Source organism: Trichomonas vaginalis, chromosome II (assembly GCF_026262505.1).
Source record: "Trichomonas vaginalis G3 chromosome II, whole genome shotgun sequence".
Taxonomy (NCBI): domain Eukaryota; phylum Parabasalia; order Trichomonadida; family Trichomonadidae; genus Trichomonas; species Trichomonas vaginalis.
Window position 1 is genome coordinate 24,553,228 of NC_067204.1, and position 14,528 is coordinate 24,567,755.

The 14,528-nt window shown below is 34.0% G+C and overlaps 5 protein-coding genes and 1 pseudogene across 6 annotated transcripts, besides 2 other annotated features; 2 read left to right on the plus strand and 4 right to left on the minus strand.

Annotated features, from left to right (window-relative positions):
• Positions 1 to 7,715: part of a mobile genetic element that runs on past the window's edge.
• Positions 795 to 1,387, minus strand: TVAGG3_0602970 (annotated as a pseudogene). The gene has a single exon. A coding segment is annotated over exon 1 (593 nt).
• TVAGG3_0602980 (uncharacterized protein) lies at positions 5,237 to 5,392 on the minus strand (the record flags this gene model as incomplete). The annotated part of the gene is made up of 1 exon (XM_051239805.1): positions 5,237 to 5,392. The coding sequence occupies one exon, from the start codon at positions 5,390 to 5,392 to the stop codon at positions 5,237 to 5,239; it is 156 nt and encodes a 51-aa protein (XP_051097629.1).
• TVAGG3_0602990 (uncharacterized protein) lies at positions 5,412 to 5,813 on the minus strand (the record flags this gene model as incomplete). The annotated part of the gene is made up of 1 exon (XM_051239806.1): positions 5,412 to 5,813. The coding sequence occupies one exon, from the start codon at positions 5,811 to 5,813 to the stop codon at positions 5,412 to 5,414; it is 402 nt and encodes a 133-aa protein (XP_051097630.1).
• Positions 7,716 to 8,218: 503 nt separating the features above from the next.
• TVAGG3_0603000 (uncharacterized protein) lies at positions 8,219 to 9,067 on the plus strand (the record flags this gene model as incomplete). The annotated part of the gene is made up of 1 exon (XM_051239807.1): positions 8,219 to 9,067. The coding sequence occupies one exon, from the start codon at positions 8,219 to 8,221 to the stop codon at positions 9,065 to 9,067; it is 849 nt and encodes a 282-aa protein (XP_051097631.1).
• Positions 9,068 to 12,486: 3,419 nt separating this feature from the next.
• Positions 12,487 to 12,792, minus strand: TVAGG3_0603010 (Ankyrin repeat family; the record flags this gene model as incomplete). Its single annotated transcript, XM_001317548.2, has 1 exon — positions 12,487 to 12,792. One exon carries the CDS (start codon positions 12,790 to 12,792, stop codon positions 12,487 to 12,489), a length of 306 nt encoding a protein of 101 aa, XP_001317583.2.
• A 101-nt stretch (positions 12,793 to 12,893) lies between these two features.
• Positions 12,894 to 14,197: a mobile genetic element.
• On the plus strand, positions 12,990 to 14,117 carry TVAGG3_0603030 (Mariner transposase; the record flags this gene model as incomplete). The annotated part of the gene is made up of 1 exon (XM_051239808.1): positions 12,990 to 14,117. One exon carries the CDS (start codon positions 12,990 to 12,992, stop codon positions 14,115 to 14,117), a length of 1,128 nt encoding a protein of 375 aa, XP_051097632.1.
• Positions 14,198 to 14,528: the final 331 nt, after the last annotated feature.

Consider the following 14,528-nt stretch of genomic DNA (forward strand, 5'->3'; position numbering starts at 1 on the left):
TCAAGCAGTTCTGTTTCTGCAGCTCTCATATCGTTAACAAACACAACCTTAACTCTATTGACTGTAGAGTCATATCTTTTAGTTATATTAAATGTTCTTCCTATCTTATATCTCTTTGTATTGAAGTCTTTCGGTTTCTGAACGATGTAAAGTAAGCCTTCACTGCAACGTTCTGAGTCGAATGAACCATATGTTATGAAATTATATCCAACAACTGGGTCAATCCATAACAAAACTACTGGTATAAGACTTTTGTCTATAAGATATGCTGTAGTTCCATGAAATCTTACCGATATCATAAGCTCAGGATTTCTTGTCAAAATTTTCTGAGTTGAAGCAATTTTAACCCAGTCGTTTGTTTTCTTTCCAGATGGAGATATAATGTCTGACAAAGAATATTTCTTGTATTTCTTTGAGTATCTTACGTTTAAATCACCAATTCTAACCATTTTGGTGTCATTGTCTATCTTTCTAACTGTTTCAAACTCAGTGTTTGACATTTCCTGTTCTTACATACAAAATAAAAAAAAATATTTTAAAAAAACTAGCTTTTATTTTCTATCTTAAGGAAATTCATGAATTTTGTTGCTGAATTCAATAAAAATATATTTTAGGTGAAGAGGTGAGATTTCACCTCTTTTTTCACCTGTTTTTTCACCTCATGAATTTTCATGATTTCATCGTAAATGTTTTGTCAAAACTTCTTCGTAATGAGCGTAAATGACCCAAAAATATATTTTAGGTGAAGAGGTGAGATTTCACCTCTTTTTTCACCTGTTTTTTCACCTGTTATTTTATAAGCGTTTTACATGAATTGTATGATGTATATTTGAAATCCTAAACAATTTCGTAGCTTCTATTTCTTCTGTCAGTACATCGAATGTTTTAACGATACCGAAAGTTTCTTTATACTTCTTCTTGACGTCAGATAGAAGGAAATCGTCAGCAGTTGGATAGTTTTTGTTCAGAAATGTCAACATGTCCATTTTATCTTCTGCTGGTTTCTCTGCTTCTTTCTTTAAATCTGCATAGTCGTTTCGCATACGTTCTATCTCTTTGACGGAGTAGTTATATTTCCTCATTGCTGCTTTACATTTAGAACATTGTGGGTTCATTTTAGCATTGTACATTGAAATTTGACCTGCAAGTACAACTAAGGCGTCAATGGTTTTCTTTAACTCAAAAGTTGCTGGTTTTATCTGTTCGTTCCATACTTTACCTCTTTTATCTTTATCTCTTATCTGCCATACACATTTTGCAACTAACGAAACAAAGTTGTCGTAGGTCTTAAACTCCCCAGATTTATATATGTCAGAGATGTTCTTATATACCATGTCGCAATCTTTGTCCATGACTTTGTGGTTGCAATGAAATCCTAGAAACTCATAGTTTACCTTTCGTATGAACTTCTTTATTTCTACTGAGTCAGTTGCTTTGACTTCTATTTCATCGAATTCAGGAATAGTAAGCTTTTGCTGCTGAATTTCAGGAAGTTTAGGTAGATGGTCGATGAGGTCCTGCATTTCATAAAGATATTCTTCATTTGTTTCATCTTTTGCAGTGCAATCTAAATCTCCTTGGAGAAGTTCTTGCTTTATCTTCTGGATTGTTGTTTCGAAAGTATATGAAGAAGGAATGAAGCTTTTCATCTCTACTAACATTGAAGTTGGGTTCATGACTAAAGAGTTTGGTGCTGTTGTTGCTAACATGTTCTTACAATAAAAATAAAAAAATATTTTTTTAAAAAAAACCAACTTTATTTTTTATTTCGGGAAAATTCATGAGGTGAAAAAAGAGGTGAAAAAAGAGGTGAAATCTCACCTCTTCACCTAAAATATATTTTTGGTGTAAATTTCATGAAAATTCAAGAGTTTTAGACCATGTTAGAAAACGTGTTAGAAAACATGTTAGATCTAACATTCTAACATAAACATTCTCGTCAAATACAAAAAAATACAAAAAAATGACACTAACTTTATTTTCTGACTTTCACAAAAGACCAAAAATATACGCTTTACATGTATTTTTCAGCAACTTCGTCAAATAATTTTATAGCACTATCTATCTCATCTACTTCAAACGTTTCTTTACCTTTCGTGGGAGCACCATACATCTTCTCAAACTTTTCAAGTAGTTCTGTTTCAGTAGGTGGGACGTCGGACATTCGTTTGTGTCTTAACCGTCTTTGTTCTGAAACAATATAATATTGTCTTGAAAAAGTACAACATTGTCTTGAAAAAGTACAACATTGTCTTGAAAAAGTACAACATTGTTCTGAAAAAGTACAATATTGTCTTGAAAAAGTACAACATTGTTCTGAAAAAGTTCAAGACTTGTTCTGAAAAAGTACAGCTGTACTCAAATTTGAGAGACATTGTCCTGAATTTATACAACATTGTTCTGAAAAAGTACAACATTGTTCTGAAAAAGTACAATATTGTCTTGAAAAAGTACAACATTGTCTTGAAAAAGTACAACATTGTCTTGAAAAAGTACAATATTGTACTGACTCAGTATGGAGCTTGACCCCTTAGACGAAGCAATTTATCTAATTGAGGTAAATGAAACCGTGAAGGAATATCTCAGCAAGTGCAAACCAAGCAAGTCCATTGGCTTCTGGTTGTCCAAGAATAGTGTCTTAAAGTTGGAAATTGAAACAGGTGTTGCAATTCAAGTTCCAGAAGGCACTGCATTCGATGATATTAAGGATGTGAAGAAAGAAGCCCTCTTGAAGTTCTTCATGAAACGTCCTTGGATACTACTTCCATATCGTGAGAGCCCAATTCCACGAATTACACAAATTCTCAGAGCACTACTTCACTACTCTGGACAGCCGTTCTTCATAACCTCAGAAGGCGACATCCAACCAATTCTTCAGCCAGTTCAGTAAACATCTCATTTTAACTCACTTTTTTATGTTTTTTGTGAAAGTGTCAAAAATAAATTGTTTTCATGAGTTTTCTACGATGTTAGAAAAATGTTATTTTCTAATATCTTCACATTCAATACTTTTTCAGCACTTTTCCGTAGTTGTATATGAAAGACAATTCGAGATAAAAGTCGTAGTACAATGGTATAATATGCTGCACACCATTTGTTGTGAACCAAACTTGAAAGTCAGAGAAACTGTTACTAGGTGGTTCGTAGAATTTAGAAGCAAAGTCATAAAAGTCCTTACCAATACATAGAAAACTATTGTTGCTTGAACTGAAACTTGCATGACACATAACATTTTGAGGGTCAAACACGTTTCTATAAACTGTCAAATCTGTTGGTGGGCGTATAAATTTAAACGGACCGTCAGGTGGTAATGGTTCGTTCTGGTTTAGTAACCGAAGAAATTGTGCCCAAGAACGTTTGTCTACTTCCCAAAATAAAAACTGTGTATCTCTTGGAGGGTTATTTTCAATCCTTTGAAATGAAACTGTGGAGTTCATCTTGTCATATTCTAGTTTCAGATAGTATGTTCCATTTAGTAAAGAATCGTATTTTTCTTGAAATTCCCAATAATATTTGTTCATTTGAGTTTGAAAGTCATTTAGAGTCTTCTCAAGGTTTTCGTCTGAACGAATTGTAAAGATTCTCATTTCATTTTGTCTATTAGACCATCAGAACCTCTATACTGCCCATGAAATATACTGCGAACATAAAAGCGTTCGTTCTTTTTGAAAACAAAACTCTTCTAAATCCTATTGCCTTTGCATCTGAAGGACTTTGAAGCCAACGAATTGGATAGTCAAACCTGTAAGTACGGGATGAAATTTCTTCATCTGAAATATTCCTACCAGCATTTGTAAAGATATAGTCTAACGGTTTTGTATCTGCTACTTTTGTTCTTTGTTTTTCAACCTGAAACATTTAATATATGTAAAAATATACTGTTTTAAAAAATGTTTTAAAATGGTATGCCATATAGCTTCTTGAATTTGTTAAGATATAGTCTAACGTATTTTCCATCTGTATCTCTAGCGTTTACATAAGCACAGCCCGCCTTAGTAAAACATACGTGTAATTTCCTATAGTTTACGCCGGTATAAAAGTAGAAAGAGTCCTGTTCTTCGCTATAGTAGTAAAACTCAAACGTATGCTTACCATAGTCTGTAATTTCAATTGCTTCATCTTCTAGTTCGTCGACAAATTCGAATACAATATCTCGAAAATTGCTTTTGTTCTTATTGTTTTCAGAACAAGTGACCCAACGTAAGTTTTCAAGTCTATTGTCGTTTCTTATATGGTTTATGTGGTCTACAAAAGGTAGATTGTTAGGGTTTGGTATAAAATGAGTTGCAATGACAACATGTTTAAAATAGTGTTTTCCACCAATCCTCATCCTAGCATATCCGTCATTTTGCTCCCATTCGCTTAAAACTCTTTTTGTCTTTTTGTTTCTGACTTCAAAAGGCTCAGAACAGTGAATTTCATATTTCTCATCTAACAAACAAGTTTCCCAACGGTCTTCTCCAACAAACTCAGCGTACATTTCAAATAAAATAAAAAAATATTTTTTTGAAAAATGTTTTGTTTTAAATGGTATGCCATTTCATATTTCTCATCTAACAAACAAGTTTCCCAACGGTCTTCTCCAACAAACTCAGCGTACAGTTCAAATAAAAATAAAAAAATGTTTTTTCTTTACTTTACGTAACCACCCGCTGCCAAAAGTCTTTGACGCCAACCCATACCAGCTAATGAAGGTTGACTTGGTTTAGTTTGGAAACTAACCTTTGGTTTTGGTTTATCTTCAGTTTTTGGCTCCCCTTCTTCTATTGGTTTTTCGTCACTTTTCGGTTCATTTGACTTTACCTCACTTGCTTGAACAGTTGTGTCGTCAACATCTTCATAAATATCATATGCCATCTGTTTTTGTTTTCCTTTCAACTTTTTGTGTTTGTTGTAAAGTTTAGAATATTTCGACTCTAAGTCAATGAGATGTTCTATAATGAACTGTTGGTCAGTGAAGTAAACTTTTCCATCTGTTGTCTCATAAACTCCTTCAGACTTCAATATTTTATTTGTGAGAGTCTGTTTCTTTTTTGAGATACTAGCCGTTCCATTTCTATGAAAAGTGACTTTGTAGTTAGGGTTTGTATTTCCAGACCTGGCACTTTCTATTATTGAATTTTTCTCTTCATCTGTAAGTTCTTTGACAGGTTTTGACAATGGTTCTGAACTTTTTGTTTGTGGTGTCAAATCTACCGTTTCAACTTCTTCGGTCATTTCATCTCAGTAAAAAATTTTAGTTTGGTTTGTTTTCAACTGGTTGTTTAGGTTTTTTAAGTCGGTCTAAAACTTCCTGAGGTATAGGAAGAACTTGACAAACACGTGGTTGTGTAACTGCTGGAAGTCGACAAATCCATCTTGAGCCCATTTGTCTCAAAGCTATATTGTTCATTTCATCTCAGTAAAAAATTTTACATTCCCCACGTTTGAGGCGGTTGAGGTTGGTTGTTGTTTACCCACTGTTGTGCATGGTTATATCCTCTGTTAAAGAATCTTTCACCTTGGTCCATATAGTGCCCTGCTTGGTTATAGTAGTCATTTGCTTTGTTATAGTAGTTTCCTGCTTGTCTTCCTACATTGTCCATCCATCCTTGAACTTTTCCTCTTGTTTCAGGATTTGGAATAAGATTTGCTGCATCTCGTGCTACCTCCCAACCTTTCTGTACAGTTTGTATAATAGGCTGTGCTTTCTCTTTCAGTATACCTAATGTACTCAAAATCTTCCTTCCAATTCCAAATGCACCTCTGGCTAGTGTTCCCACTGCGGGCAAAAATCTGGATGCAACTCCTGCTAATGCGCCAAATAAACCCATTTCTTATGGGTTAAAAAATGACGAATTCAAACAAGGACCCCTATGTTTCTAAGGCAACAAAGAAAGCACTCATGATAAAAATCTTTAGTTCAACACCAAATGCTTGGTTTATGGATATCTTGGAAAAACATTCCGAGGTATAGAGAAGATGGACCACCATACTGGCTAATATTTGTCGGTCAAAACACAAGATACTGTGAAGCCATACCATTACAGTCCAAAAATATTTTAGATGTGAAAACTGCTTTGACAATATTCGTTGACAAATACCATCCAACAAAACTGACATCTGACTGTGAAAGTTCTTTCAAATCAGACGATATTAAAAACTATCTGCGTTCAAAAAATGTAAACCAATATTTCATTGTCGACCAAAACCATTCTGCTCTTGGTGTCATTGACGGTTGTATAAAAATGTTAAGAGACTTAAACCAACCACAAGGTGGTGAGGTAGATGAAATGTCATATGACGACAAATACAGACATTTCTCCATGGCAAAGATGAGACAAGTTTTAAATATTTACAATAGCCGTAAACAAAAAGGTTTGGGAAACCACTCCCCCGAAGAAATGAAAAACAACCCTGACTTAGAGAAAGACTATATATTTAATAGTTTAGTCAAAAGAGACAAACAAGAAAGAATGCCAGGCTTCAAACTTAAGAAAGGCGACAAAGTAAAAATAGAAATACCTAAACGCGACCCATATGAAAATACTATTGACTATGACAACAATGGGAACCCGACAGGTACTCACATTCGTGTTCGTAAAAATAGAAGAAAGTATACAAGAGAATATTATGAAGTTTTAGGCAAACATGGCAAAATGTACAGACTGCAAGCAGAAGATAAAACTACTATTGTCAGACCTCGTTTCAAACTTGTCAAAGTTCAAGGTGGTATACTTTCAAAGACAGTTCCTAACAAATATAAGACAACTCCTGACGAATATGCTAAAGAAGTGGAACATGACGACTAAGCAATTCTATACCATGCACAAACTGTCATGTAAGGTGGCATGTATTTTTTACCTAGTCCTGTAGATGTTGTTGTAAAAGTATGTTGGTGGTTTCCTCCTGGTTCAGTTTGTCGAAAAGTCTTTTTTGCTGAATGGTTATAATCTGGAGATAAAACGTCATAGCCAGCTTCATATTCTGAGTTGTATAATGGATGGTCTCGTAATGAGTGGCTATGGTCGCCAGAAAAGTTTGTTGTACCAGAATGACTATGTGGTGGCAAGTTGTCGACAGATATCGTTTTACTTCCACCTGTTTTCTTTGGAGTGTGTGCACAATACAAAAAACTTTCGAATATTTGAGTCCAAGTTCCAAAACCAAGTACTACTTCTGGTCTGGTAGAGTTCATTGACGTATAAATAGAACCAACTGGGTAAATGGTTTGAAGTATTTCTGTCTTTAATGTTTGAAGCTCTGTTTTGTCTGCTTTCTTGTCATATAAATCTTGAGCAGTGAATTTAACTTTATTTTCATCCTCCATGACATAAACATCTCTACATCTAATGTATCTCATCGTTGTTATGTCTTCTTCCGATGTTAAACCTTGTGGAAAGTTAGGAGGTTTCCAATCTAATACATCCCCACCAGCTCCTTCAACCGTTCCTTCAATATTTTCTATACCAACAGTTGCGAAGAAATCGTGTGTATGTCCAACGTCACTTTTCCTGTTTAAGGTTTCTTGTAAGTTTGTAATATTTGCAATGGTATGTGTATGGTTCTTGTCAGCTTTAAGGTCTAAACATCCTGAAACCCACCCTGTATTGGCTTTACCTTCTAAAATCTTCGATGTCCGTTCATGGTACCATTCAACCCTTTTTATAATTTCATTGTCTTTTTCATCCACATATTCCTTATCTGCCTTCTTCACTAACCCACTAGCCAGATATGCTAACTCATCGTCAACATACTCTTTGTCAGCTTTCTTTTCAACATCCTCTTTTGTTGCATATGTTGCATCTGCTCTGTCATGTTCTTCTTGAACTTTTTCAATGACATACTCTTTGTCAGCTTTCTTTTCAACATCCTCTTTTGTTGCATATGTTGCATCTGCTCTGTCATGTTCTTCTTGAACTTTTTCAATGACATACTCTTTGTCAGCTTTGTTGTCAATATCTGCCTTCAAAAGAAGTTCATCTATAGGTTTCTCGTTTAAAGTTCTTTTTGTTGGATTTATACAAACAGTATGGTTCTTACTGTCTTGAAATAGAAACTCGTCTGTCAATGGGTTTAATGTCAGTTTTAAGTTTCCTTCTTTCAATGACTCAGATATCTTAGAATAGTTTGAAAAGTTTGTTGTGTTCTTATTTAGAGCTTGCAAAATGAGTTGTCGGTTGTGTTTTATTTCTCTCATAGACGCTGTTTCTTTCGACATTTTTATTCTAGATAAAATATGCTTTCAATAGAAAAAGAAAATTCAAGAGTTGCTACAACTAAACCATTAGATGAACTTTTTACGAATGTCGGTCAAAAGTTTGAGACAGAGACCGTAAAGCATGAAGGCTATCGTTTTGACTACCCGTTAAGATGGTTAAGAGACCCATCCGTCACAAAAGCTATTGGCTTTCGTAGAATGAAGTTCATTTCAGAAGCCATACATGGTTTCCCATTTACGGTCGCTTTTGAAGTTCGATACTATAACAAAGAAAAACGTACGTATGAGAAATTTGAACAGGGAAAACTTTTACAAGTTAGTTTGCTTGTAAACTTAGAAACAACTCTTCAAGCTTTTCAAGAAAAAATAAACGATATCTATCTCGAATATGCAAAACAGTACAACATTGACGAAGGAGAGTACCATCTCGATATTATATATGACAGGAAAAATGCAACTGTTAAAATCAATAGAATAGAAGACCTTGGAGAAGACGTTTATATTTCTACAAAATATAACAACTTGGCATGGTATAGATTTTTGAGGATGTTAAATCAGCCTGCAGCATATCCAGTACACCCGAACTTTTATGAAGTCGAAAACCCTAATGGAACATATGAAAATGTTTTCGACTCAGATGCTATTATAGTTCATGCTTCATTTTCTGGCGCACAAAACTCTTTTTTATGCTTGGCAAATGACTTTTACGAAAAACCTACAAAGCTATACGAACCACCAAGTGGAAGTATTTCAGACTTTCAAGTATGGTTTACTACAGATGGAAGAAAGAGAATAATTCCATTATACCACGCGTTTTACTTAGAACTTAGTTTCATATACAACTACTATCGAACGGTAAAAATATGATTTTTTAATACGGTTGAGGTGTTGGATTTGGTTGCCAACTAGACTGTGGTGCAGGTTCAGGCTGTTGTATAACAGGAGCTTGCTCTTCTGGTTCAGGGTCTTTAGGTATAATACCAACGAACTGACCTACCCTTTTACCAATATTTTTGACACCGTTCCAAATTCCTCTTCCGACGGTTTTTATTCCATTCCATATACCTCTTCCAACATTTCGAAAGAAGTTTCCTATCTTACTGAAGAAACCCATTTTACTATATGTAAAAATCTAATGTCCGCCTAGTCTCTTACGTTTCCTGTTGAGTTCCATAGCATTCTTTAACTGGAGCTCATACATTCTATTTCTCCTCTGGTAGAAAACATACTCTGGGTCAACTCCTGTGTTCGCGTCATCTGCATAGAGTTGTTTATATCCCACTTCAGGGTTTGTATAAAACTCTTTCCATCTCATATTTGCATACCATGGTGGCAAACCTAACGCAGCGTCATTTGACATGGCAGTTTGCATTTGTACATCTGTTGGCACTTGACCATAGTTTGCCATTGCAGTTTGTATTCTAACTTCATTTGGAATATTCTCTGGGTTTGGTTGTCCAGGTTGCTGTGCATTCGCTAAGTTCTGTGCGTCCATTTAATATTAGATAAAAATATCTCTTACGAGTACATATACTGGACATTTGCAGGCATTGGTTCATCTTCATATTCTCTGTACTTTTCTGCCACGTCAAATAAGTAAATGACACAATGGAAAAACCTAAAACAAGTAGTCCTATTTCAAACCACATTTACTTACTAGTAAAATTTCTTTGTTATGACACTTTCTCCAGTTTATAGACCTCTCTCATATTCTATCTTATCGTATCTAAAATCATAGTCATGTATGTCTCTAACATCTCATAACACTTTCCAAACCACTTTTATCGGATGTAAAGTAAAAGCATGGATGGTTATGTAAAACGTCTAAAGTTTCTAAAGAGTCTCTCAAAGTCCAGTCTACTTGGTATTGAAAATCCCATGTGTTATAGAACGGCGGGTCCACTATAAAGAAAACATTTTCCTTGTCTTTATATTTTTCATACAACTCTGTCCAATGACATCTCACAAACTCTATACCCTCAATATATTTTTCTATGTTCTCTTTGAAAACATTTGTATAGTTAAGATATAAAACTTTTGACATAAGTGTTTCAATGTCATGAACTCTTATAGCACCACTATATAATAGTCTAGCAGATATACTATCCCAGTCAATATACTCTGCCTTTTTCAAAACCTCTCTGACAGTATTTTTCTTATCTAATGGTATACGTTCCATCTTACCTATAGGTATCTTTTCTTTTAACTCTTTCAATATTTTGTTTGTGTCTGGTATATGTTTGAGACGGTTCATATAGTTGTCGAAGTCATTGCATATAATCTTTGAGTCAGGAAATATTGTATGGCACAAATGAGATATATAGAAACTTCCACCGAACAAGTCTACAAATGTTAGACCATTCGGTAGTTTCTTAAGTTCTCTCAATAGAATATCTTTACATCTACTCTTATTTCCAAAGAAGGGTAACGGAGGTTTTGTAAAATTCATTTTATATACAATAAAAATGTTTTTTCCCTGAAAAGTGACAGAAAAGCGGCTTTTGACAGATGTTTATATGACACTTCTTCGTAAAGACTTTGTTGAGATTTCTTCGTAAAGACTTTGTTAAGACTTCTTCGTAAAGACTTTGTTGAGATTTCTTCGTAAATGACCCAAAAATATATTTTAGGTGAAGAGGTGAGATTTCACCTCTTTTTTCACCTCATTTCTCACCTCTTGAATTTTCATGAATTTCTTCGTAAAGACTTTGTTAAGACTTCTTCATCTAATTTCTCATGAACTTTCTTGTCTATGTTTTGTTGAGATTTCTTCGTAAAGACTTTGTTGAGATTTCTTCGTAAAATGACCCAAAAATATATTTTAGGTGAAGAGGTGAGATTTCACCTCTTTTTTCACCTCATTTCTCACCTCTTGAATTTTCATGAATTTCTTCGTAAAGACTTTGTTAAGACTTCTTCATCTAATTTCTCATGAACTTTCTTGTCTATGTTTTGTTGAGATTTCTTCGTAAAGACTTTGTTAAGACTTCTTCGTAAAGACTTTGTTGAGATTTCTTCGTAAATGACCCTAGTAGTATATTTTTGGTGTAAATTTCATGAAAATTCAAGAGGGTGAAAAATTAGGTGAAAAAACAGGTGAAATCTCACCTCTTCACCTAAAATATATTTTTGGTGTAAATTTCATGAAAATTCAAGAGGGTGAAAAATTAGGTGAAAAAACAGGTGAAATCTCACCTCTTCACCTAAAATATATTTTTGTCTGATTTTACGAAGAAGAAGTCTTGACAAAACATTTACGAAGAAGAAGTCTTGACAAAACATTTACGAAGAAGTCTTGACAAAACATTTACGAAGAAGAAGTCTTGACAAAACATTTACGAAGAAGTCTTGACAAAACATTTACGAAGAAGAAGTCTTGACAAAACATTTACGAAGAAGAAGTCTTGACAAAACATTTACGAAGAAGTCTTGACAAAACATTTACGAAGAAGAAGTCTTGACAAAGTCTTTACGAAGAAGAAGTCTTGACAAAACATTTACGAAGAAGTCTTGACAAAGTCTTTACGATGAAATTCATGAAAATTCAAGAGGGTGAAAAATTAGGTGAAAAAACAGGTGAAATCTCACCTCTTCACCTAAAATATATTTTTGTCTGATTTTACGAAGAAGAAGTCTTGACAAAACATTTACGAAGAAGTCTTGACAAAACATTTACGAAGAAGAAGTCTTGACAAAACATTTACGAAGAAGAAGTCTTGACAAAACATTTACGAAGAAGAAGTCTTGACAAAGTCTTTACGATGAAATTCATGAAAATTCAAGAGGTGAAAAATGAGGTGAAAAAACAGGTGAAATCTCACCTCTTCACCTAAAATATATTTTTGTCTGATTTTACGAAGAAGAAGTCTTGACAAAACATTTACGAAGAAGAAGTCTTGACAAAACATTTACGAAGAAGTCTTGACAAAACATTTACGAAGAAGTCTTGACAAAACATCTTCAGGGCTAGAAGGCACGAAGTGCCTGGAAGCCCCACTTCCTTTTTTTTTTTTTTTTTTTTTTTTTTTTTTTTTTTTTTTTTTTTTTTTAACATGTTTGAAAATCAATAATAACTACTTTTTTATGTTTTGAAACAAATTTTGCAAACTAGACTAATGTATATCAAAACAAACTCCTTTTCCTTCGTAAAGTCTCTTATTCAAATTTTTGATAGATTTTCACTCGATTTTGAGGCAGAAAAATGATAGTGAGACTTTACGTGGGAAAATATGTTTATTTATATCAAGAACGTGCAAAAATTAAAGCATTAATGTATATCAAAATATTTATATCATATGATATTCATAAAAGTGATCAAATAATGATGGTTTTGGCGGTTCAATGCAATTATCTTTTTCTGTGGTGTTTCCTCCATTAAGAATCAGTAATTCAATCAGTTGTTTATAATTTTTCCTCGATGCAAGATGGTAAGCTGTGGATTCATTTTTATCTTTTGCATGAATATCGGCACCATGTAGGATAAGAAATCTTGCAATTTCTAGGTTATTTGACTGTGCAGCAATATGAAGAGCTGCTTGACCATTATTGTCTTTTGCATTAATTACCGCTCCATGCTTAATAAATAGTTCCATTAAATCTATGCTATTTTCCTGTGCAGCTAAATGAAGAGGAGTTCTTCCATCATGATCTTTTACATTGATATTTAGGCCATTTGAAATAAGTAATTCTGCTATAGGGTGTCCAAAGGTGCGTTTAGCACAGCGCTCTATATGAGACTATTAAAGGAGATATATGCTGATTATAAATATATAATAAAAAATATGAATATATGTATATGATGAGTATGTTGTATTTTGGCGCCATGCCGGGATATAAAATGAATTTTGAGACAAGAGGCGGTTTCGCGGGAAATTTTGGCGGGATTTTTTTCATTTTTTTAATGAATCATAAAGAAAACATCCTCGCTCTTGCAAAAAAATGCAAAGACTGTAAAAAAATCTACGAGACATTGGTAAAATGCTTCGGTATGGATGCTCCTAGCTATTCCACTGTAACGTATCATGTTAGGATGTATCACTTCATGAACAAAAAGGCGCCCATCATAAAAATTAACAAAAAATCGCCGGATCAAAGAAAAATCAAAGCAATTCTTCAAGCGCTAGATGAAGACCCAAGAGCATCACTCAGAAGGATAGAGGAGATGACAAAGATACCACGTACAACAGTCAGTTATTATCTGCACAATTATTTGAACTACAAACTAGTGTATACACGTTGGGTTCCGCACAACCTTAATTCAGTTCAAAAAAAATCTAGAGTCCAATCTTCGAAAGAGCTCCTCTCTATATTGGGTGCGTATCAATCCAAGAAGTTTCGCTTTTTAGTAACAGGGGACGAGTCTTGGTTTCAATATGCAACAGAAGCCAAAATCATGTGGATCCCGAAGGATGAAAATCCGCAAACATTCCCGAAGAAAAAAATTAACACACCAATTATGATGTTGTCGGTTTTTTGGGGCGTGAATGGCATCATCGCAATTGATATTCTTCAAAAACCTAATACGATGAATGCTCAGTATCTAATTGACAATGTTCTTACTCAAATTATCAATTCTGATGAGTTTGAGAAATCCAAACAACAAAAACAAAAGTTTGCAATTCATTTTGATAATTCAAGAGTTCACAAAAGTCATAAGGTAATGAATTACTTGGTGGAAAACAATGTCAAAGTTGTTCCAAACCCAATTTATTCACCTGATATTGCACCCTCTGACTTTTATTTATTCGGCACGCTAAAAAAGAGAGTTGAAGGACGCGAATTCGCGAGTCCAGATGATCTTGAAAATTTAGTAAGAGAGCAATTTGAGCAATTTTCTCATGATGATTTAAAGCGTGTCTTTCAAGCCTGGATCGATCGCTGCGAACGCGTGATTGAATCCAATGGTGATTATATTTAAATAAACTTTATATATATGTAACTTGTTTATTTCTATTTGCAGTATTCAGGTTTGTGCTAAACACACCTTTGGACACCCTATATTACTTTTTTATTTGCCTTTGCTGCGCAATGAAGAAGAGTCTGTCCGTTCTCATCAACAGCTTTCATATCAGCTCCATGTGTAATAAGAAAGATAGCTTTATTTTGTTCTTGATAGAGTGTTAATTTAAAAAGTACGGTTTGACCTCTTTTATTCTTTGCATTTATATCTGCACCATGAGTAACAAATGATTCAAAAAATCCCTTTATGATGCTTTCTTCTGCTGTGAAAAGAGGAGTATTTCCATATTCATTCTTTGCATTAATATCTGCTCCTTGAGAAATAAAATATTCCATCATTTTTACAGAACTTCCTCTTGCTACATAATGA